The following is a 21,953-nucleotide window of genomic DNA, read 5'->3' on the forward strand; positions in this document are numbered from 1 at the left end:
AAAAACAAACCAAAGGGCTTTTTTTTTAAAAAAAAAAAATTATAGCCAATCAGAGTATCCAGTAGGAGAAACCTAAGTCAAATGGACACCAGAGAGCTGTGTGAGAATTAGGAAAAAGTCCAAGTACAGGACTTCACTTAAACTTGGGAGATAAATTTGCATAGGTCATGCTGGGCAACAATTAACCAACCAAATAGAAATAGCCTTGGAAAAACAACATTCTTAACTGAGTTTGATAAGTGAGAAAACATGGGAGAAATGGTGACGATGAGTTCATGTGTATTAAGCACCCGTGAGTGCCAGGCAGTTATTAGGTGCTAGGAATATGTGATGAATGAGTTAGGCTTCTTTTCCTCCAGGGATTTCCAATGTAAGGAAGGTGACCATAGATTAAATGTAGTCATCTGTAGACCCATAAATTAATGTAATGCAATTTGAGCAGTAAACTTCTTGTAGCATAGGCAAAGTACTGGTTAGAGCACAGAGAAGAGTTTCATTGGTTCTTCCTGGAGGATAGGGAAGGCTCAAATAGATAATTTGATGGACACCTCACAGGGTATGTATGATGTGTCAGATGGACAGGGAAGGAGAGGAGATGGGAGGAACTTTTGTGGGCAAGTGAGGGAGGTGTGGTGAGCCATCTGGTGTGGCTGAGACTGAGGTGGAGTTTTGTAGAATTTACATGTGAAATTTCTGGGCAGTAAAGGAGATTGTCTTTTTAATGGACTGAGCTTTTCTCTGGGGGAATGGAGACTCATTGAAGGTTTGCTTTTATTTTAAAACAGGAGAGTGACGTGAATCAACCACCGATTCCATGGGGTAGGATCTTGGTGTAGATGAACTGAGTGAAGTCCATGGCTTAAATAAGAGAATAACGACAGGCATCACAGACAATGGATTGAATATATAGCATTTGAAGGGCACGCCAGGACAAGGAATATGTTATGAATTCCTTTAAGTGTATTTTGGACTAATATATGGATATAACACAGCATTCTAAAGGCAAATAAGGGAGGGGAGTATAAAAACACAGAAAGTCAAAAGTAAACCTCCCACCTTTATCACCTGAGTCACTAATTATCTTCCCTTCAGGCAACCACTGTTTCTTGTTTCTTTACATCCTTTCAGAATTATTTCAGGAATTCAAAAACAAATGCGCATGTGTATTTAACTTTGTTCCTTTAATTTGTATTATCAATAATTCAAAGTTAGCATAGAGCTGCACAGTGTTCTGTGTATGAATATGCCATAACTTATTTAACCAGTCCTTTGTTGATAAAAACTTAGGTTGCTTGCACTCTTTTGCAATTATAAACAGTGCTTCCATGAATATCCTTGGGTATTCATCATCTTGCATAGTATAGGTATATCCTTAGAATAAATACGTTACATGTGAAATTTCTGGGTGAAAGATTATACACATTTAAAATTTTCATGTATTGCTAAATTGACTTTGCCAGATACTGTACCAGTTTATACTCAGCAATGCATGAGAATGTGTATTTCTGCACATCCTTGCTATTGGAGAATGTTATCACATTGGTTGAGATTTGTTCCTTTGATAGTTACAAATGGTATCTCATTGTAGTTTAGTTTGTATTTCTTATATTTAAAGTGGAGTTGAGTACCTCTTCATATTTCTAGGAGTCACTCGTATTTCTTTTCTGAGAACCACCTGCTCATATTCTTAGCCTATTTTTCTGTTGGGTCATTGGCCTTTTGCTTCAGGATTTATGGGAGCTTTTTATATATTAAGGAAATGAGTCCCTTGTCTATGATGTGAATAGAAAATGTTTTTAAAAGAAACTATTTTGGGGATTTGGTTCCAAAAGAACATGGAAATCTCGGTAGTTAGATGAATCTAGAGTTAGGCAGACCTGAAGTCCAGGCTGATAAGCATGTAACAGGCCTCTGCCTCTGGCAGAAGGATGTCTGGATTCCAGCTCTGCAAAGATCAGTATATTCTAAGGAGTTTGCTTACTTAGTCATGGGTGGAATGTGCCTAAGGTCAGGGGCGTGTTGTTGAATGAGTGGATTAAATGATGTCTGAGCAATGAAAGAAATGGAGAGGATGTGGGCCAGGGGTAAGTGGAAGGTAGATAAGAACAGAATAGAGGAAATAGATTAGAGAGAAAGGGAAGGATTGGAGAGGCAGTCAACAGCTCTCTTTTTGATGTGCTCTCTTGTCTAGGCAGACATCTCATTACTAAGTTCTGTTTCATCTTTCTGGGTCTCCTCCCAGGCTACTAATGTCATTGAGAATAGCACAGGGAGACCTGCTACCCTATAGCTGACAGATCTGACCAAGACTCCAATGTATTGAAGGCTGTGGAAATTGGCTGAAAGCTTCTCTGTGTGTGGAGTGGGACTGATGCTCCAGGGCCATTTTCAGAGTGTGTGAAAGCAGGGAATGGGAATGTTACAAGCAGTGTTTATGTAAAAAAGACGGAGCAGATGTTACAAGAGCTTAGTGACCATCAGGGCCATGTGCTGAAGGTAGAGCAAACTTTGTCTTTCACACAACTGCTGTAATTATGGGACTCTAGCTAAAGAAAAACATTCAATTATACTCACTGGAAAAAATTCAAACTGTATAAAAGAGCATAAAATTCAAAGTAAAAAGCTTACCCTCCCTTGGGTAACCAACATAGACCGTTTGTTCTATATCCTTTTGGACCTTTTATGTAGAAGTGCATGCTTTTAAAGGATTTGAAATTCATATTATATATACTGTTCAATGACTTGTTTTTTGTACCCAAATGTATCTCAGATATCCTTCTGTTAGTACATGAAGATCGCTGCACATTTTAGCAACCTCTTAATATTTTATTGTGTGGATGTGCTACAGTTTATTTAATCACTCTTATGATGGTGAGCATTTAAGCTTCCTCCTTATTTATGCTTTTGCAAATACTACTGAAATGAGCATTCAGGTTAGTTGAGTAAGGGTCTCTTTTTGGTTCCATTAGTGTCTTGTCTACAGCAGCAATTCAAGGCTCACATGTAATGAGAGTCTGTCATACTCTAGTGACAGCTTTTGCCACAGGCCTTAAAAAGTGATTTAAGGACCATGTTTGTGTGTGTATAGAGTTTTGAATTTGTGTTTATAGAGGTAGCTTTTATTTTATTGTTTTCTTTCTTTTTTAAACCTTTTCAAAAGTTCTTTTTTGTTAAATTTTTATTGTTATTCTATTTCCATTGTTCCCATTTTTTTCCCTTTGGCCTTGTCTGGCCAGCACAGCCCCTACTCTGACAGTCAGTCTCCACACTGCTGTTCATTCGGGAAACTTTTACACCCATCGTCTAGAACTTTGTTGTTCATTTTAGGATTACACCTGCAATTTGAGGTGGCTACCATAAGATGGCACAGAAGCACCAAAATCCCGTGGACAGTGCCTCTAGTCTTGGTACTCTTGAAGGGGATGAAAATTTTCCTCTATTGTGTCAGTTCCCTAAGTACTTACAAAAGCAGATTGGATTAAACTAAAAATGTGTCTGGTTAACAAAATCTCAGGAGGGATATTTTTATGCATTTATCATCTATTTTTCAACCCCTTTTTATCTTTTTATTAAATAGCTTTCATTTGTGTCATAAGAAAAATACTGTTTTCTCACAGTATTTAGCCATACAAGTTCCCCCAAATACATTCAGCTATTTTTCTTTTGTTTGCCCTCCTATCTCCACCTCTGCTCCATGTTTCATTTCCTTTATTTCATTTTTTAAAAAATCTTTTTATTTATTTGATTTAATCTTTATTGTATTTTTTTCCATTACCATTTAGTCCCCTTACGCCCCTCCCCCCAGTAATCACCGCACTGTTGACCATGTCCACGAGTCCCTTTTCCTTCTTGCTCAATCCCTCCACCCCCTAATTTCCCTCCCCCACCCCAGTGGTCATCCTGCTCTCTCTTTATGAGTCTGTCTGAGTTTTCCTTGTTAGTTCAGTTTGTTCATTAGATTCCACATACGAGTGAAACCATGTGCTATTTGTCTTTCTCTGACTGGCTTATTTCACTTAGCATAACGCTCTCCAGGTCCATCAGTACTGTTGCAAAGGGTAAAATTTTCTTTTTTTTTTAAATTTTATTTTTAAATCATGTTTATTCTATCACAGTTGTCTCAATTTTTCTCCCTTTGCCCTCCTCTACCCATCCCATCCCGCCCCCTGCTCCCACAGTCAATTCCCACTCTGTTGTCCACGTCCATGGGTCATTCATACATGTTCTTTGTTTAGTCCCATCTCCTTCTTTCCACCATTGTCCTCCTTCCCCATCCCCTCTGGTCACTTTCAGTCTGCTCCATGTTTCCTTGCCTCTGGTTTTTATGTACATTAGTTTATTTTTTTGAATAGATTCCATTTATAGGTGAGATCATATGGTGTTTGTCTTTCACTCCCTGGCTTATTTCACTTAGCGTAATATTCTCCAGTTCCATCCATGTTGTCGCAAAAGGTAGGAGTTCCTTCCTTCCTTCTTTTTTTTTGGGGGGGGGGATTGATTTTATTTATTTTTTAAATGTCAAGGTCCATTATAAAATATTAAAAAATTTAAATCCATGATAAAGTCTCAGCAATTAAAACAACATGACGCCAGCACAGAAATAATCAAGTAGATCAAGTAGATCAAGTAGGTCAAGTAGAAATAATCAAGTAGAAATAAAATGAGCATTATAGAAACAAAAGTATATATCTGTTTAACAATGTAATATATGATTAAATTGATATTTCAAATCAATGGGAAAAATAAGCTTATTCAACACATAAGGTGTGTGGATCACTATTATTTGAAATAAAACAAGTATAGAGCCCTATTTCACACATTATACAAAAAATATTCAGGTGAGTTAAAAATCAGTCTGTAAAATCTAAGGAGTTTTAGGAGAAAATACAAAATAATATTTTTCTTACTCTGAAGTCAAATATTCAAACCCAGAAGCTATAAAGTAAAATATTGATAATATGACTATATTAAACATTTAAGACTATACAGTAATATACATATAAAAAAAAGTTAAAGGACAAGTAATAGAATAGGAAAGTATTTGCAACACATCTAAAAAAGGGTTAATAGTTTTGTTTTGCTTTGTTTTGTTTTTAGGGAAAAAAATTCTACAGACATTTAATCAAAAAATGGATAAAAAATACCAAGAAGTCATTTAAAACTTTTTAAATATAATAGAAATAGGCAAGACATATACAAAAACAGGTTTAGTTTCAACAAATAATAAAGTAACAATTAAAATAACACATATTTGTCACAGATTAATAAATATTAAAAATATTGGTAATATCAAGTATTGGTGACTGTGAAAGGAACTGGGTATTCACAGACTCTTTTTCTTCATCTTCTTAAAGCTGCCCCTTTAGCATATTTTGCAATGCTGGTTTGGTGGAGGTGTATTCTTTTAGCTGTCTTTTGTCAGGGAACCTCCTTATTTCACCTTCCATTTTAATTGAGAGCCTTGCTGGGTAGAGCAGTCTTGGTTGCAGGCCGTAGCTTTTCATGACTTGGAATATTTCTTGCCTTTCCCTTCTGGCTTATAGTGCTTCTGCTGAGAAGTCAGAGGCTGGCTGCATCGGGATGCCCTTATATGTTACTGTCTCTTTCTCCCTTGCTTCCTTTAGGACTCTCTCTTTGTCTTTGATATTTGCCATTTTAATGATGATGTGTCTTGGAGTGGGCCTCCTTGGGTTCCTCTGGAATGGGACTCTCTGTGCTTTCTGGACTTCTGTGACTTTTTCTCTTCTCAAATGATGGAAGTTTTCCATCATTACTTTTTCAAACAGGTTCTCTATCCCTTCCTTCCTCTTCTTCTCCATCTGGTATCCCTATTATATGGATGTGATTATATTTCAGTATTTCCCTAAATGCCTCTTCATCCTTTTTGAGTCTTTTTTTTATTTTCTTCCTCTTTCTGGGAGCTTTTTTCTACCTTGTCCTCCAGCTTGCTGATTCGGTCCTCAGCTTCATCTAGCCTGCTTTTGATTCCTTCTACTGTGTTCTTCAATTCAGAAATTGTATTCTTTATTTCCTCTTGTCTCTTATTGATAATTTCTATGTCCTTTTTCATGCTGATATAGTTTGTATTAAGTTCCTCATAGTTTCCCTGTAGTTTTTGGTAATTCTCTCTGAGCTCATGAGCTCACTGAGCTGACTGAACTCGTTGAGCTTCGTTAGAGCCATTGTTTGGAACTCAATATTTGATAGTTTACTTGCCTCTATTTCATTTAGTTCTCTTTCTGGCAATTCCGCCTTTCCCTTCGAGTGGGAGGTATTTCTTCCCATTATTTGTGAGACTCCTTTTTTTTTTTTCGCTGCTTCTTCTTAAATTGATCTGTCTTGATTTTCTGACTTCGTGGTGTGATCTTCCATGGTAGGAAACTGCTGTTTTTTTCTTCTTGGATCTGCTTCTGATGATGTCAGATGTTGACCCTGTCTGACCTTAGGCAGTCTGTTCAAGACTTCCAGGTATCTACTGTCTGTGGCTGTCTCCTTCAGCAGTTAATCATACGCTTTTCTTTTTTATGGAAAGTTAAGCCCTACCTGGTGTGGCTCAGTGGATTGAATGCAGGCCTGCAAACTGAAAGGTCACTGGTTTGATTCTCAATTGGAGGTATGTGAAAGGCAGCCAACTGATGTTTCTCTCCCTCTCTTCCTCCTCTCTCTAAAAAATATTTTTTTCCATTACCGTTTGTCTCCTCTATACCCTCTTCTGCCTCCATCCACCTCCTCCCCCAACAATTACCTGACTATTGTTCATGTCCATGAATTCTTTCTCTTTTCTTTTTCCATTTTTGCCCAACCCTGCCACTGTCCCAACCCTTTTCGAGCTGTCAACCTGTTTTCTCTCTATGAATTTATCTCTATTTTGCTTGTTAGTTCAGTTTGTTCATTAGATTCCACATGAGTGAAATCATATGGTATTTGTCTTTCTCTGACTGGTTTATTTCACTTAGCATAATGTTCTCTATGTCCATCCATGATGTCAGAAAGGGTAAAATTTTATTCTTTTTTATGGCCGAGTGTTTTTATTACACCCCATAGTTGTTTCATCCACTCATCTACCAATGGACACTGGGCTGCTTCCAAATCTTCGTGACTGTAAATAACACTGCAATGAACATAAAGGTGCTTGTGTTCTTTCAAATTAGTGTTTTGGATTTCTTCTGATAAATTTCCAGAGGTGGAATCACTGGATCATACTTGAAGTTAAGGCAGGCCTTTTTCCCACTTCCTGGTGCCCACCTCTTCCTGCCTACTTTCCTTTGCTGCAATGATAGTCAGGCCTGGCTCCAGCAGCTTGAGCTTCTCATGACCAGCAGCTGCCACATGGCTGTACTACACTGTTAAAAGGAGGACGTCAGAGTGCAAGAGCCTGAGCTGTGTGAGTTTGGCTGCCACCTTCTCCAGCCTCACTAAGCAGGGCTGGGGGCCTTGTAGGAGCTTTGAAATTCCATTTGTTTGCCCCCCTTCATTCCCATTAGTTTAAGGCAAGTAGCTGAGAGTTTAGTAGGGAGCAGCATTACATCTCTTTGGGGGATTTGAAATACTCAGCTCCTAGGCTGGAGTTACTTCCTTCGGTGGCTTGGGGGTGGAAAGGCCTGTTGGGAATTTATAGCATGTAGGCATTTTGAGGTTGACACATGGGGATAGGAAGCTCATTTTGGATATGTGAAAGTTCTGGACCACATTTCTTTGCTCACATAACTCTAGTTCTGTGTATCTAGAAGGCAAATGGTATTGTCTTGCCTTTTCAGTTAAAAGGCTCCCTGAACTATTCAAAGCACCAGGGAATATACTTTTTTGCCTGGTTTAGTTTATGGACTCTTTGGCCATAATATTCAGGGGTTCTGATTGTTTTGAAAATTGTTGGTGTTCAGACATTGTGCTAATTTATTACTTTATTTAGTATTCTTTTCAAGGTGTAATGAGTGTTTTAAATTAGAATGCCAGGGAAACACTGTGTTTATTAAATACTTCTTATTTAGGGTGCTAAGTACTGAAGAGAGAATTTGCAGACTGGGCTTGCACTCTGCAGGTTCATGCACAGGCTAAAGGACACTGTATAGACAAGAGCCAGTGCATGGCCAAGCTCACAGGAGCCAGGGGGCTGTCACCTGCCACCTCTCTCCCTGTGTAAATCCCAGTGCATAGCCTACTTATCTACAGTGTTACATGGAATTTTGGAATGTTGAAATAATTCATCTGAAATACATGATATTAAGGTAAAAGTTTTAGGCCTGAAACAGATCTTTACATTGTCAGAAAAATGCCTGTCATATCTACTGAAGGTTTTTGTGAAGATCAAATAAACACATTATATGTGAGGATGCTTTGTTCATTTTGTGAGAATTATACACACCTTCCTTAGAGGCCTGAGAATATGTGGTATGAAAAGCTCAGGTGTTCCTAGGGATGTTGAATTTCTCCCCATCCACCCTTCGCTCAACAGTTCACCTGTGACTGTTACCTACTTTAGGGACAACTTGTGTCTCTTCGGTGTCTCCTCTGACACTCAGCCTTTCTCATGCACAATAATTACTAAAGATATCTGGTAAATGAATGAAGGAATATTTGTAAAAGCAGTGTTACAACCATCATAGACAACAAATTATAACTAATATTATAATATGATCAAACAATAACTGAGAATGTCTGCAAGTTAAATTATTTCCTCTCCTATTTCAAAATCAAAATGGACTCTGGCCACAGAGTTTTCTGAGTATTATATGGTATGTTTGTAACAAGAAAAACACCTATAGAGGGGAAAAATAGGAATGCTTTCTTCTGTTTTCAGGATGTAATTCATCCCCTATGGCAGAAAACACAAGGAAAATAAAAATGCTAACTCAGATTTACAAAGGTTAAAACAATTCCACAGGTTAACATTACCATTTCAAATATGAAGACTATATGACTAGACAGGATGTTAATGACTTGACATTAGAAAATTTATTAAATTTGTTTTTAAAGCAGTGTGGTTCCTCCTTTCAAATGCATGAAGCATGTGGGAGTTGGAATAGATCTGCCCCAGGCTGCCAAACAAATTTTAAATGGAACTGGGGTCCTTCAGGGATTGTCCTAAATCCACATAATATTCTTAAGTCCTGGTTTATGCACTGGGACTTGTATATTAGCAGATGTACGTGTGAATAATATACTTATATTCATCCATCACCTTGGTGACTCCACCACTGTGGGGGCTGTTGCTCATCAATTATTCCACCATGGGAGGTAGAGAGACATTTGGGCCAGCGTTGACCTCTTTTTCAATCAGGGCCTCAGAGCAGTGTGTTCTGGAAGTCAAGTGGTCCCTTTAGACAGAACCTCAGTGTGAGAATCCATTTGGCCTAATGTGGCCATGCTGGGAAGTCAATGTGATTACCTGTGCTGGGCGTGGGGCCGCATGCAGAAACAGAAAGGAAAATGTGGTCACTAAGAGGCACCATCTACATTCAGCATCTTTCTCATCTATCTAATTCTTGCATAAAATATTAGCAAAGTCAACTTTAGTAAAATACATTTACCTTCCACAAACAAAAGCTCAACTGTTTGTTTGAAAGAAATTATGATTTGTTGAAAGAGCTAAATTCACGTTCAAATGCTTGGAAATGTTTTTATTATCCGAGGTTTCAGAAAGGAAGGCTCCTCAGGAAGAATGAGGATTTCTTGTCTTTATGTCTTAGTGCCTTTTTTTCCCCCCGAGGAAAACAAAGGTTTTATAATGCTTATCTTCTTATCATGAACTTGAGTTTTTTCTCAAGAACACATAGTACTTTTAATTTTTAAAGCTTCTGATATCATACCTGGAGGTGTGCTGCATATTGTCATAATTGATAAATCTGTGACAAATGTAGCCACTTCATTTTGTTGGGGGAGATACAAAATTGTGATGGTAGCTGACCACTTATTTAATTATGTGGTAAGTAACATACGATGAGAGAGTAAAGTTAAATTGATGATTTGGGCTATCTCAGCCAGGGTGCAGTTTACATGGCAATTACACCGGGATCATCTAAGTGTAATTGGCAAGTAATTTTGTAAGCGAAGGAACATGACAGCTCATTTACATGGTGTTCACTGAGTAAAATTTGGGGACATTTATCAACTACCACCAAGTGAAGAGTGATTGCATCAGAATGCCATTGGCAGTTTGAAAGCTACATGTAAATTTTTTGGAATGAACCTTGGTTCATTTGCTCCTTGGACATTTTATTAGGTGTGTGCTATGTTCCACACACACTATCCTAGGCACTAAGAATACAAAAATGAGTGAAAAGTTCTACCCTCAAGGAACCCATGGATGGGATGCAGGCAGTCATCAATAGTTACACAACAGTGCAGTAGGTAGAGGTGTGAGCTCTGCACAGGTTTTGTGGATGTAGAGGAGGGGCAACTTGGAGGATGGAAGATGGTCAGGGAAACCTTGCTAGAGAGTCTGACAGCTGAGATGAATTATAAAGAAGGGCGTGCAGCTGAGCCAGGGAAAGGGGAGAAGGGCTTTCTAGGCAGAGGTGCTAGCAAGAACAGAACATTGGAGGAGCAAGATGGTTGGTGTGACCTAGAACATGAAGCAGTTCAGACACATTCAAGATAGACATAGGGCCTGGCTAGGATCTTAGCGGGCTCTGTAGGTCATGCTAGAGGCTGAACCTTATTCTGCAACCTTGGGAAGCAAGCCATAGGAGGGCTTTAAGAAGAGTAGCATCTTCTTTCAGAGTTGTTTTATAGACAGACCATCTTGTGTAGTAAAATGTTTTTATTGCACTATTGTGATATGCCAGGCTGTGCTCCACAGATACCAAGGCATTTCATCCTCATGGCAATCCTATGAAGTTGATAGTAGCATTTCTCCCTTTTTCATGGATGAAGAAACTGAATACACAGTAGTTGCTCAAAGTTCAGTGGGTGATGGAGGAACCAGGATTTGAACCAAGCTGTCCATCTCCAGAGCCTCTGCTTGTCCCTATCACCCTACACCATGTCATAGCACCTTGATGCAACCAGCTGGAACTCCCTGTTTATAAGATGCATACCTCCCACCTACCCATTAGACAGTGAGCTCTGTGAGGTCAGAGATTGAAGTTATCTTGTTCACAGCTATATGCTGCCAGCCAAGTACGATTCCTGCTCCTTCAGAGGCATGCCACAAATAAGGAATAATGTAGTTTTGAGGGGTAATGCCTGGGGCTGTCAAAGTCTACCTGGTAAGGGACGATGACAAGGGCCTAAATTAACAGCCATGGTAGTGAATATGGAAAGGTGAGGATGAAAAAATAAATTGACAGGGCTTGGTGATTGATCGGATGTGGGGATTTTGTTGGCACATTCTTACAATGTCTCTGCCTTCCAACCCCTACACTGGAGAGGTGCCTTGGCAAAAGAATCTGAAGCAGAGAGAAGCTCATGCTGCTCTTCACAGGGCTCTTAAGTTCCTGAGAAGACATGCTGTGAACTCAGGATGAGAAGTTAGAAGAAACTTACCTGGGATACTTAAAAGTAGAATGGACACATCTGCCTGGGATGGTCGAGAGGCAGAGCTGCCCTGGGGGGAGATGAGCGGTTACATGGCCTTTGGGAGTCTTCTGCCTTCGAAAATTTTCTGGTTTAGAATATATAAAAATTCTCCTATGCTACCTATCCTTAATTGCCTGGCTTAACATAAAATCAAAGAGTCCAAGGACTGAAAACTATTGAGTCCAAATGCCTGGGTTGTAGATAAGGAAACTGAAGCCTGGAAAGGTTTGATGACTAGTCCAGGGGCACACACTTAAAGCAAAAGGAAGGCCCATATCATTGGCCCCTCAGTCTGTGCTCCCTCTTCCCTGAGTCTCAGGCAGTAGCCTCTGTGTTTTGGTGCCTCCTGCGGGCAGGCCTGTGCAGGGCAGTGGCACAAAGCCTAAGAGAACCTGGTCTCTGCACATGCGGAGTTCAGAGAGCCTCAGCAGTTACTGCTTCTTGTCACCTAAAAACGCCATATAGTACCATTTACTACATAAATCATTTGGAAAGCAGAGAAAATGAATTTAAAAGTTCGTAATGATTTTTTGTTTCGGCGAACTCATTGCCAGGCACTGCTTCATTGCTTTACAATCATAATCTCTACTTCTTACAACAGCCTAGAAGTTTAGGTAGCATTATTTTCATTTTATGTTTAAGGAAGCTAAAGCACTAAGAACTCATGCCATGAGAGCAGATTATGTTAACTCCAAGTCCTACCCTGCACAATTGATGTTAACAATTTGTTGTGGTTCCCTACAGTCTTCTTTTTTACACACTGGAACGTTTACATAGTTATAATTTTATCAGAGATACGATTGTGAATCTTCATTTTTTGGCTCATATTATATTATGTGTATTACCTGTGACTTTATAATCTTCATTTTAATGGCTATATGTCTTATCAAGTTTTAATAAACAAAGATGTGTAATAAAAACCTTTCCATTGTTGGCACATATGGCATTTGGAAGGTATGGTTTTTACTTTGAGGACCATCTGACCATCCTCTATGGATGGCTTTGGGAAAAGAGAAACTGCCATGTGCTGCACAAGGCAGTGGGGGATCCTGGCTCTCCGCCCACCTAGGGCCCTCCAGGCGTGCAGGGTGTGCGGGGCACGGCGTGGAGCGGGGCCTCAGGCAGTCCGAGGCGGGTAGCAGGTGACTTTTCAATCCTCTGCTTTTCTGACTGAGCATGCAGTCTTCCCCCTGCCCTTGTAAAAAAGCAAGTTTTCATTTTCTTAGGGTAGTAAAAAATCTTTTGTGTGAAGAAAAAGTGTCATCAAGCGCCTTATTCATCAGCATATATACTATCTCTTTAAAATGACAGTGGGAGTAAAAGTTCATCAGTTCAATATGTCTTTCACATTTGGAGACTCCTGACTAATAACCTCTGGTATTTATCATCAGAACAGCCAAAGAACTAAATTCTGGCACATGCTGCTCTCACACACTGAGAAAAACTTAAAAAGACAGAAGATTTTCTCCATTTTTCCTTCTTCCATTCATTTATAAGAAAAAGCATATCTTTTTTTAATTAAAATATGAGCGTGCAGAAACATCTGGCCTGTATTACCATAGCAGCCTCCTAAAAGGCCTTGTCTCCATTCTGCCCTTTTAAAGTCAACTCTAAACAACAGCCACAAAGATTTTTCTAGAACACAGAACTTCACCAGTCACTCACTCATATTGCATCTTTTTTTAAAAAAATATTATGTACTGATTTTTGAGAGAGAGAGAAAAAAGATGGGGGGGGCGAGAGAGAGAGAGGGAGAGACATTGATTTGTCATTCTATTCCTCTTATTTATGCATTCATTGATTGATTCTTGTATATGCCCTGACGGGGGATTGAACCTACAGACTTGGCATATCAGGATGATACTCTGATCAACTGAGCTACCCAGCCAGGGCTCATTGCCTCTTCTTTCATGACTCTTTGATTTGTATATCCACAGCTCCCACTTGTGCTGCTTACCCCCTGTCCTAGTCACCAAGCTACTGGTGGTACCCTGATTCCTGCAAGAATAAAGGCTGTCCCCAGGCCTGTGTACAAATCAGTCCTTTTCCCATAAGCTTCCTGCCAGGATCTGCAGAACTGGCTCCCTACTCGGGCTCCCACAGCACCTACCCAGCACTTATCACAGTCATATGGAATACAGCCCACAGTCTTGTTTTCACTTGGCCAGCATGATCGTTTAATTTAAAAAAAAAAACAAAACAAAAAAACCTCATCAGGCAGGTCATATCATTGTTCAGTTTCCTTAAGGCCCCACTGCTCTCTATTATACGCCAAACCCTAATTACATATTTACTCAATGCTGGGTCCTATGAGGCTACTTGATCTGTTATTTTACCCGATAGGCTATAAGCTAGTAGCATGTGCCAAGATTTTGTATTAACTTTTGTATCTGTGGGCCTGGCAGAGACTGCTCAATAAATATCTATTATATTAATTTATGTTTTTTTAAAAAAAAAGGTTTAAAAAGACACAATAACTCTTTTTAGCCTTTCTGTTCACAAACATGATAAAACTCAGGGACCTCAATGGACCTGGCAGATACTAACAATATTCTGTGGGGATGGTTGAAAGTCTGTGTTCATCATAGGATGCTGCTAAGACTGAACAGCTCTGGACCTTAAGCCTCTGAATGTGATTATGGTCTTTCCCGCTATTTCCTATATCAGGACATCTATTCTTATGATCTCTCATGAGAATTATTCCTCACATCTGTCACAGTTTCATCTATTGAGTCATTTATTTCCTTGGTTTTATTTTATATTCGCATGACCTCCATAGTCCTATCCAACTGGGCTCTTCAGAAATTTGAATGGAATAGAATTAGATGCAGTATTTTATTCACTTTGTTAGGTTTGGCCATGATCTGAGAACAATCAACGTGCCTACTCAAATTTTGATCCTGCCAGGGAGCAATGTACTCAGATCTGTGCCCAGATCTGTACAGATCTGGTGAGGCTAGAGGGTGCAGTAATGGAAATATCCATTGGTCAACCACAGATGTGTCACCCTTCTGATAATCTAGTCCTTTGTCTCAGTCAGTGTATTTTCCATTCCTAAGTTATTTTCTTCTAAATATTTATTTACATGCTACTTTAAAGACACTAAAAAAGATGTGCTGTCCAATAGGACCCAGCTTACCCATATTTGTGGAATTCCACATCATTAATGACATAGGTTTGTGGCACCTGTCTATGCCAATGTCGTTGTCATAAATTAAATCTCCGGAAACTGCCCTGAAATTCAGGGAGTGCTGTGGATGTTTTAGAGGGACTATGTACCATGAGGCATTGCTGAGGAAATGTTAGCACAAGAATGGAAATATGTCCAAGTATCAAGTTCAAGAAAAATAAAAAGAGAAACCTTTTGTCTAAGTTCCTGCCCTAGGGAAGAGGGGTGCATAGAATGGGGAGAGCTTATTACAGAATGCTTTAACAACCAGAAATTTCATTGACAATTTTGTTAATGTGTCTGTTTGGCTGCATTCTCAGAGGCCTGTTGTGAATGTCTTAGTTGGTATCATGAATGGTTAATGGGTGCACCTGAAAATCAAGCAATATTGTACCATTTGGACAATAGTTATATTAAATGGTTCTTTTGTACAGCACCAAGCTTATCAGCTTAACTTTTCCCTACTAATAAATACTTCATCTTTTCCAATTTCTAATCAAATGCTTCCACATCATCTTGAGGCAGAACCAGATCCAGCTGCATCTATTCTATAATTTTGGCTTCAATCATGTCAAATTATCCAACCTACTCACAGGTCCTTAGGCTCTGTTCTGCTCTGAAATAGAGCCTGATGCATCTCTTCAGAAGCTCATGGTTACCAGCCATTCAGCACAGGCCCGTTGTAAGTAAACAGATCAAAGAGAGCACTAGGTTAAATTTACAGTTATGAGGAAATGTCTAGAATAGGTTTGTTCCTAAATTTTGGCACCATAACAGTGATTTTCAACCAGTGTGCCACGGCACACTGGTGTGCGACAAGATTTTTTAAAACACACAGTACTTGACTGTTTAGTCAGGGACACTGACCTCTTTTCCCTTAGATTGTCAAATAAAAAAATGACGACAGCCACCACAACAATAGCTGTCCCTTGTGAATGAATCAAAATTATACTGATGTTTTGTAGAATCGGCAAAAAAATATATATATTTTGTGTGTGCTGCAGAATTTTAATAATTAGTTTATGTGTCATGAGATGATCACTGCATTATGGGGTTGATCTCAAGTGATTTTCTTTTCCCTGAAACACACATGTACCTCATTATGCATGGCTTTACTTCAGAGTTGAAGATTTCCACCGCAGTGACAAAAAATAGATGCAGCCATGTTTTGGCTATAAAATAATAGATGTTTAATTTTTCATGGATATTATATTGTATGGGTTGACCAGAAGCCTCAGGCTTCCCATACTTGGCCATATTTTATTTTCTTCAACCAAATACCTGTAACTGAAAGGGGAAAATACAGGAAATAGTGAACAACCCTTGGGGACACCTAATGCTGTCTCTTTCTGTCATATTTGCCTGAAATTTTCGTATTTCTTATGCCTCTTAGTGAGGTGAATTTTGGAACCAATTTTTTTCAGTCAAAATTCTTACATTTCGGGGCTTTCCTTCATCTGTAGCATCTTTTGATTTTTGATGCTCTGCTTTTCCTTCTGAGCTTTAAAAAGACCCCCTTTCTCCACTAAGAAAAGCAGAGCCCAAACTTACCAGTGCACACCCGAGAGGACTAAGGATGCACCTCCTTCTCCCGGCAACACATGCAGGTACTGTTTGGTGCCAGAGGCCATGCTTTATATTCCCTAAATCTCTGTGTACAGGGTAGGCACAATACGTGGTTTATAAGTGGATGAACGAATGAGTGAATACCTGATTTCACAATTTATGGTTGTTTAACCTCTTCTTTTAATCCAAATTTCATTCCGACTGAGACTGTATCATCTCAAAGTTCTTCAAATAGTCTTAATACTATGGCTCAGTGGGTTTAGTGAGAGCAAAAAATGTTGTATAGTTTGGAGCCCTCTAACAGAGAAGCCAAAATGTGGCATGCACAATATCAGAATCCATGCTCATTCCAGTTAGCCAAGTGAAGGAATGAATCTTTATCCTGAAGTTTAACCATCAGTTGAACAGATTGGTTACTATGATTACTCCCCATTGCACCTCCCTCCTGTGGTTGGAGCCCCTTATAACATTTCAGAGATGGAAAAATATTTGGGAAACCATCTGTTTCTTGAAATACTGAAATGGAGACCTTCACCTTCAGAGAGTGCTACTGAGACAGTTCAAAAGATAGCCACCGTTCCTGCAAACATTTGTCAAACAGCTTGTATGTGACATGAGTTTGAGATCCATGCGACACTGACTATTGTTTCAAATTGGTTATAGTTTGGTAGCCAAGTATAGAAATAAAACAGAATACAATATGATAAATTCTACAATAGATGCATGTATAAAGAGCAGAAGTAACAGAGAGAGGGGGGTATTTATCTCCATGTAAGGCATTAAGGAAGGCTTCCTGAAAGAAATGTGAACCATGACAGCAGGTTCTATTTTTTGGATGGCCGTAATTAGTGACAAATGCCCCCGATATGCTGATTTATGCATTTATAAAGCAGGGTCACATTGTAAGAAGTAAAAATTTTAAAATCAAAGATTTGAAAAGTATTTGATTCCTCAATATATCACCTAAATCCATCTCGATATTCTATGGTTTGCATGGTATCTGAAAAACAGAGCTGAATATCTACTATATTAATGGATTTATATATGTGCACATAAGGCTAATATAACTTATGCTGCCAATTTTTTATGGTTTATAAATAGTGCTATCACTATCATTTTTAAAAAGTGAAGAAAAGAGCTCATATGTGCTGGTAGAAATTCAGTGTATTTTATAGACTACTGCTACTCTTGATATTGCCTACGGGATGTGACTTTTCATAAAAACCTAATGAACTTCTAGATTTGTCAGCTGTTTCCAAACAGATGTACTCTGCTAATCTAATGGAAACATTTTGAGCCCATATCCCAAATATCAATAGCTTTTAGTACTGCAAATTAGTTTGTCTATTGAGTAAATTGGACTCTGCAGTTCTTGATAAAAAGTAGCAAGTGATTTTGTATGGATATTTTATGTAAACTGCCTTGCCAGGATTTGATGCTCATATTTTTCCTTGCAGAGTTTCAAGTTGAATGTAGACAGTCATTGTGCTCTCAAGGAAGCTGTGGAGGAGGAAGGACACCAGCTTCTTGAGCTTATTGCATCTCACAAAGCAGGTAAATCCTCCTGAAATATTGCAAATCTTTATGTCTCCAGACTATTAAGAATGAAGAAGCGTTGCTGTAAATTACTGCATATATTCACCTCCTTATGTATTATTAATATTTACATTATCAGATTGACCTTCAAGATTTATAAATGTTTCATATACTGCATACAATGCTGTGATACTTATAAGATGAAATACTGCCTCCAAATGGTCTGCTCATTTTATTTTGGGCTTGCTGTTCGCCTGAGTTTCAATTGAAATCACATTCCTGAAAACTTCACATTGACATGCTTTTTGATGTAGGTGCTCTGGAAATAACATTAAGATAATGAATGAGAATTGTACATATCGTTATAATGCACACGCATTAAAGTACTTATAGATATCATTACAGATAGAAGGCTGGCATTCTAGAAAGATCTGATTATTTCCCTGCCAGTTCACACACATGAACATTGTGTGCATGTTCTTTGCTGGTCATTGCATTAGCAGAGTTTTGGCCTTACACCAATTCTTACCCCAGTTTTAATGTATTTATGAGGAACAGATTATAAATAAAAAATAGTTTTGTCATTTGGTTATAGTTATCCTGGTAGTAAAAGACCATAAGACAGGATGAATTACAATTTGGCTCTTGCTTTGAGCTTACCACAGCTAAATAAGAAAAGAGCAGCATTAATCGGATGTGCTAATGCTCAAGACTGCTGTCTTAATTATGGCTCATTTACTGTATTTCTCATTGAATTAACTTTACCTATCTCCATACATCTTTCTGATCATTTTTAAGTCTCCACACAGATACACATAAGAACTTTTGTTTTGAATGTGAAGCTTTAGTTAATAATTTTTACATATTATGATTTTTGTTCCACATGCATTTTGTTAGTCAATATACTGAATGCAAGTTAATTTTGAGCCATTAATCTACGTGGTTATACCGTTTTTGTGTCCTTTGCTTTATGTCAAGTCAAAAATTCCCGGTGTCTATCCTGAGTGAAAATGCTAATAGGGCAGGTGATGGTAATGGTGATTTCAAATTATGTTTATTGTTTGAAATAACCATCTGATTTACTACATAATAATGACACAAATGCAGTCAAGTCCATAACCTGTGCTTTCCCCTTTTTCTGGAGAAGGACTAAAGGACATGCTGCGGATGATTGCAAGTCAATGGAAGGAGCTGCAGAGGCAAATCAAACGGCAGCACAGCTGGATTCTCAGGGCTCTGGACACCATCAAAGCCGAGATCCTGGCTACCGATGTGTCTGTGGAGGATGAGGAAGGGACTAGAAGCCCCAAGGTAAGTAGCTTGAAGTTTGCCTTATTTCCTCTTACTTCTGTCTTTTTTTTGAACCCAGCACCACTGAAGTTCTCTGTCTACCCCTAAGGCTTTTGTTTCTTATTGTGTAAACTTTATCTATCTATCTATCTATCTATCTATCTATCTATCTATCTATCTATCTATCTCTATGTAAACAGAATGAAATGGCTCAGTTTAAAACACTAAAAAATGCCTCCAACTTTCAGGTTTTCTAGGAACAGGTCATTTTGTGCAAAGTGACAGGGTAGGAGGGGGACAGTACTTTAGCAGTAGGAGAAAGGGGGACATAAAACATTTAGTAAACAAAACATAAAGCATCTTAAACATGAATAATCAGAATGATTTTAAATTGTTTTGTTGCAACTATAAATCACTATAATCAGTGCAATCACTCAGCTCTGACATCCATTAGCCGCTTGGTTACAGCAAATTAACAAAGAAGAGAGAAAGTGATTCATTATCTCATTCCTGTTAATGACTATCAGATGCATTGCCTAATTAGGGGATGGTCATTGTAGTGGGAAGAAGGTCATATGCTTTGCTACAAATCTTTTTGCTCTGAGTGTAAGTTCTCCAGAATGGTACATGCACCGAATACAACAAGTACTTTAAAAATGAGTATTGACATGTTTTGCTTTTCCATTTTAGATTTATGAAATAACCCTCAAAGCATATGCGGTTAAACTTTAAAGGCGGCACCTTTTAATACAGTGTTCTAAAGGTATCTTTGGACTCAAGATGTGAAAAATAATTTTATTAATTTTATATTTTCATGTAATTTCTCTCTTCCTTTGTATTCTTTTGTGAAAGTAAATGCAGAAAGCCACACTCTCAGACTCTGCATCAGACCATATTGTAACATGGGAGAAACAGATTTCAGGGTTTTATTTCTGGCATGGACAAAGCAATTAATTAAATCATCATCAGGTCACATTTATTCAGCATCCATGTGGGTTGGCATTGTGCTAAATATGTGCAAAGCAATTTAAACAAACCCTTTGCCCTCTTAGACTCACATTCTTAAGGGTAGGCACAAGAGAAACACAAACTGCCCTACAATGTTGAGACCATTTGTCCAGTGAAAAGCTCAGACAATTTATAGCTTTGGAACCTCAAACAACAACCTTTAACTTTTATGTTGGAAACAGGATAGAATGATGAGCTCAGTTCCACTTAAAGAAGGTTCCACGGAGGAGGTCACATTTCAGGAAATACTTGAAGGAAGGAAGGGGGTGGCTTGGCACACGAGCACATATTTTTAGGAAGTGACGATGAGAGGATCAAAGCTGAAACGAATAATTTGGAATGGAGAGTGCAGTCAGCAGAAGTGGAGCTCTTTTAAGGAGCAGACTGCAGGCAGAAGTTGACTGGACATGATACTTTGCGGCGGTGATGATGAGAAAGGACACAAAGCTCCGTTGTGTTTTACTTATTAAACAAAAATATACCGAGTGCTTCCTTTTAAAAAGCTACTCTGTATTAGATGCATTCTGCATGCCAGACACTGTTCTACAGCACTTCCATGTATTCTTTATTTAATTCTTACAACAAACTTATAAGATAGTCCTTTTATAATCCCCAATAGAGAAAGTAGAGGCCCAGAGAGGTTAAGTAACTTGCCTAAGATCACACAGGTACCAAGTAGCAGAGCTAGGATTTGAATCGGGACCCTTTGGCCCCATAGCCCATTTTCCTCACCACCTAGAGCACTGCCTCTCACTGGCACTGCTTAGCGCAGGGTATGGTGATGAGCAATGAGCCTTAGTACCTGTCTCATGGAGCTTGCGGTGAAGTGGGGAGACAGGCTTGAATCTAATCATCGTGTCTTCATAGACTGTTGTGCTGTGAAAAAAAGGGAGGAACCAGAAGTTGGGCTGGGAGAAGTGATTTTGATGAGGATATGAAGGAGGACTTCTTTCAGGAAGCAAGTCTACGCGCATGCCAGTGTAATTGGAGAGAGGGAGGACTGTGCAAGGTCAGCAAAGGGGACGGGCTTTGGAGCAAAATGACATCATTGATTTGCAGTGAAAAGACCTGCTCTTCACTGTGGAGCATGGAGGGGGTGGAGGAAGGAGGTGTTAAAGTGGAACTGTGGAGACAGTGCAATCACCTAAATTAATAAGAGACCTATGTTGAAAATGAGTGGCTGTTTACCGGGGCCGATTTGGATCTAATACTTTAAAATCAGCTCATTTTGTAGTGAGGTCCCAAGATGGAATAAAGACAATAGCCCAATGAGGAGAATGTATGATCAAAAGAGAGACAACATCAGCATTTCTCAAAAAGAGAGCTATCTGCCCATGCCCTGCCTCGGACAAATCAGAACCTCCTGGGTGGGGCCTGGAATCTTCATTCCACAGGCTCCTAGGAAACCACCGTCACAGGCTCTCAGTAGACCCTTTTCCTGCATGGATGCATCATTCGCCCACAACCTGGATTTTCACACAACATGAGAGAGATAAGCATTTAAACATTAAGTAGAAAAATAAATGCATCCAATTCCTAATGATTCGGGTGCTAACCAAACAACAACAAGGAAAACCCTCTCTATTTGAATTGTCCCCGGTGTGAAAGTATCTTCCTTGAATCACATCAGTTTACAAGGCATAGCTTGGGTTTTTCTTATTAATAGTATTACTAGTCCAGAGCATTTCATGTCCCACTAGGTACACAGTACATCTAAAAGCACCTACGAGAAGCGGCTTTTGTAGACATCTACAGGTGTGGAACCCAAAGGAGGTACTGGCAATTTAAGATTTAATGTGGCAGAGCCAGCAAAACCCCAGGCCTCCTTCCAACCAGTTTTTCTACCCCATTTTGGGCTGAATTTTCT

General features: G+C 38.9%; 1 protein-coding gene across 2 annotated transcripts in view; it reads left to right on the forward strand.

Moving 5' to 3' along the window:
- AKAP6 (A-kinase anchoring protein 6) overlaps positions 1-21,953 on the forward strand; it is a 464,313-nt gene that overhangs the window by 231,878 nt on the left and 210,482 nt on the right. The window contains exons 6-7 of one of the 2 annotated variants that reach the window (XM_054577924.1): positions 17,710-17,806; positions 18,933-19,099. In XM_054577924.1, coding sequence (XP_054433899.1) covers positions 17,710-17,806; positions 18,933-19,099 — 264 coding nt within the window. The remainder of the gene's footprint in view (positions 1-17,709; positions 17,807-18,932; positions 19,100-21,953) is intronic. The other variant, XM_054577925.1, reaches the window with a different exon arrangement.

The sequence above is a fragment of the Pteronotus mesoamericanus genome, unplaced genomic scaffold (assembly GCF_021234165.1).
Source record: "Pteronotus mesoamericanus isolate MK-2021 breed Mesoamerican mustached bat unplaced genomic scaffold, CSHL_Meso_final contig_46, whole genome shotgun sequence".
Classification (NCBI taxonomy): domain Eukaryota; kingdom Metazoa; phylum Chordata; class Mammalia; order Chiroptera; family Mormoopidae; genus Pteronotus; species Pteronotus mesoamericanus.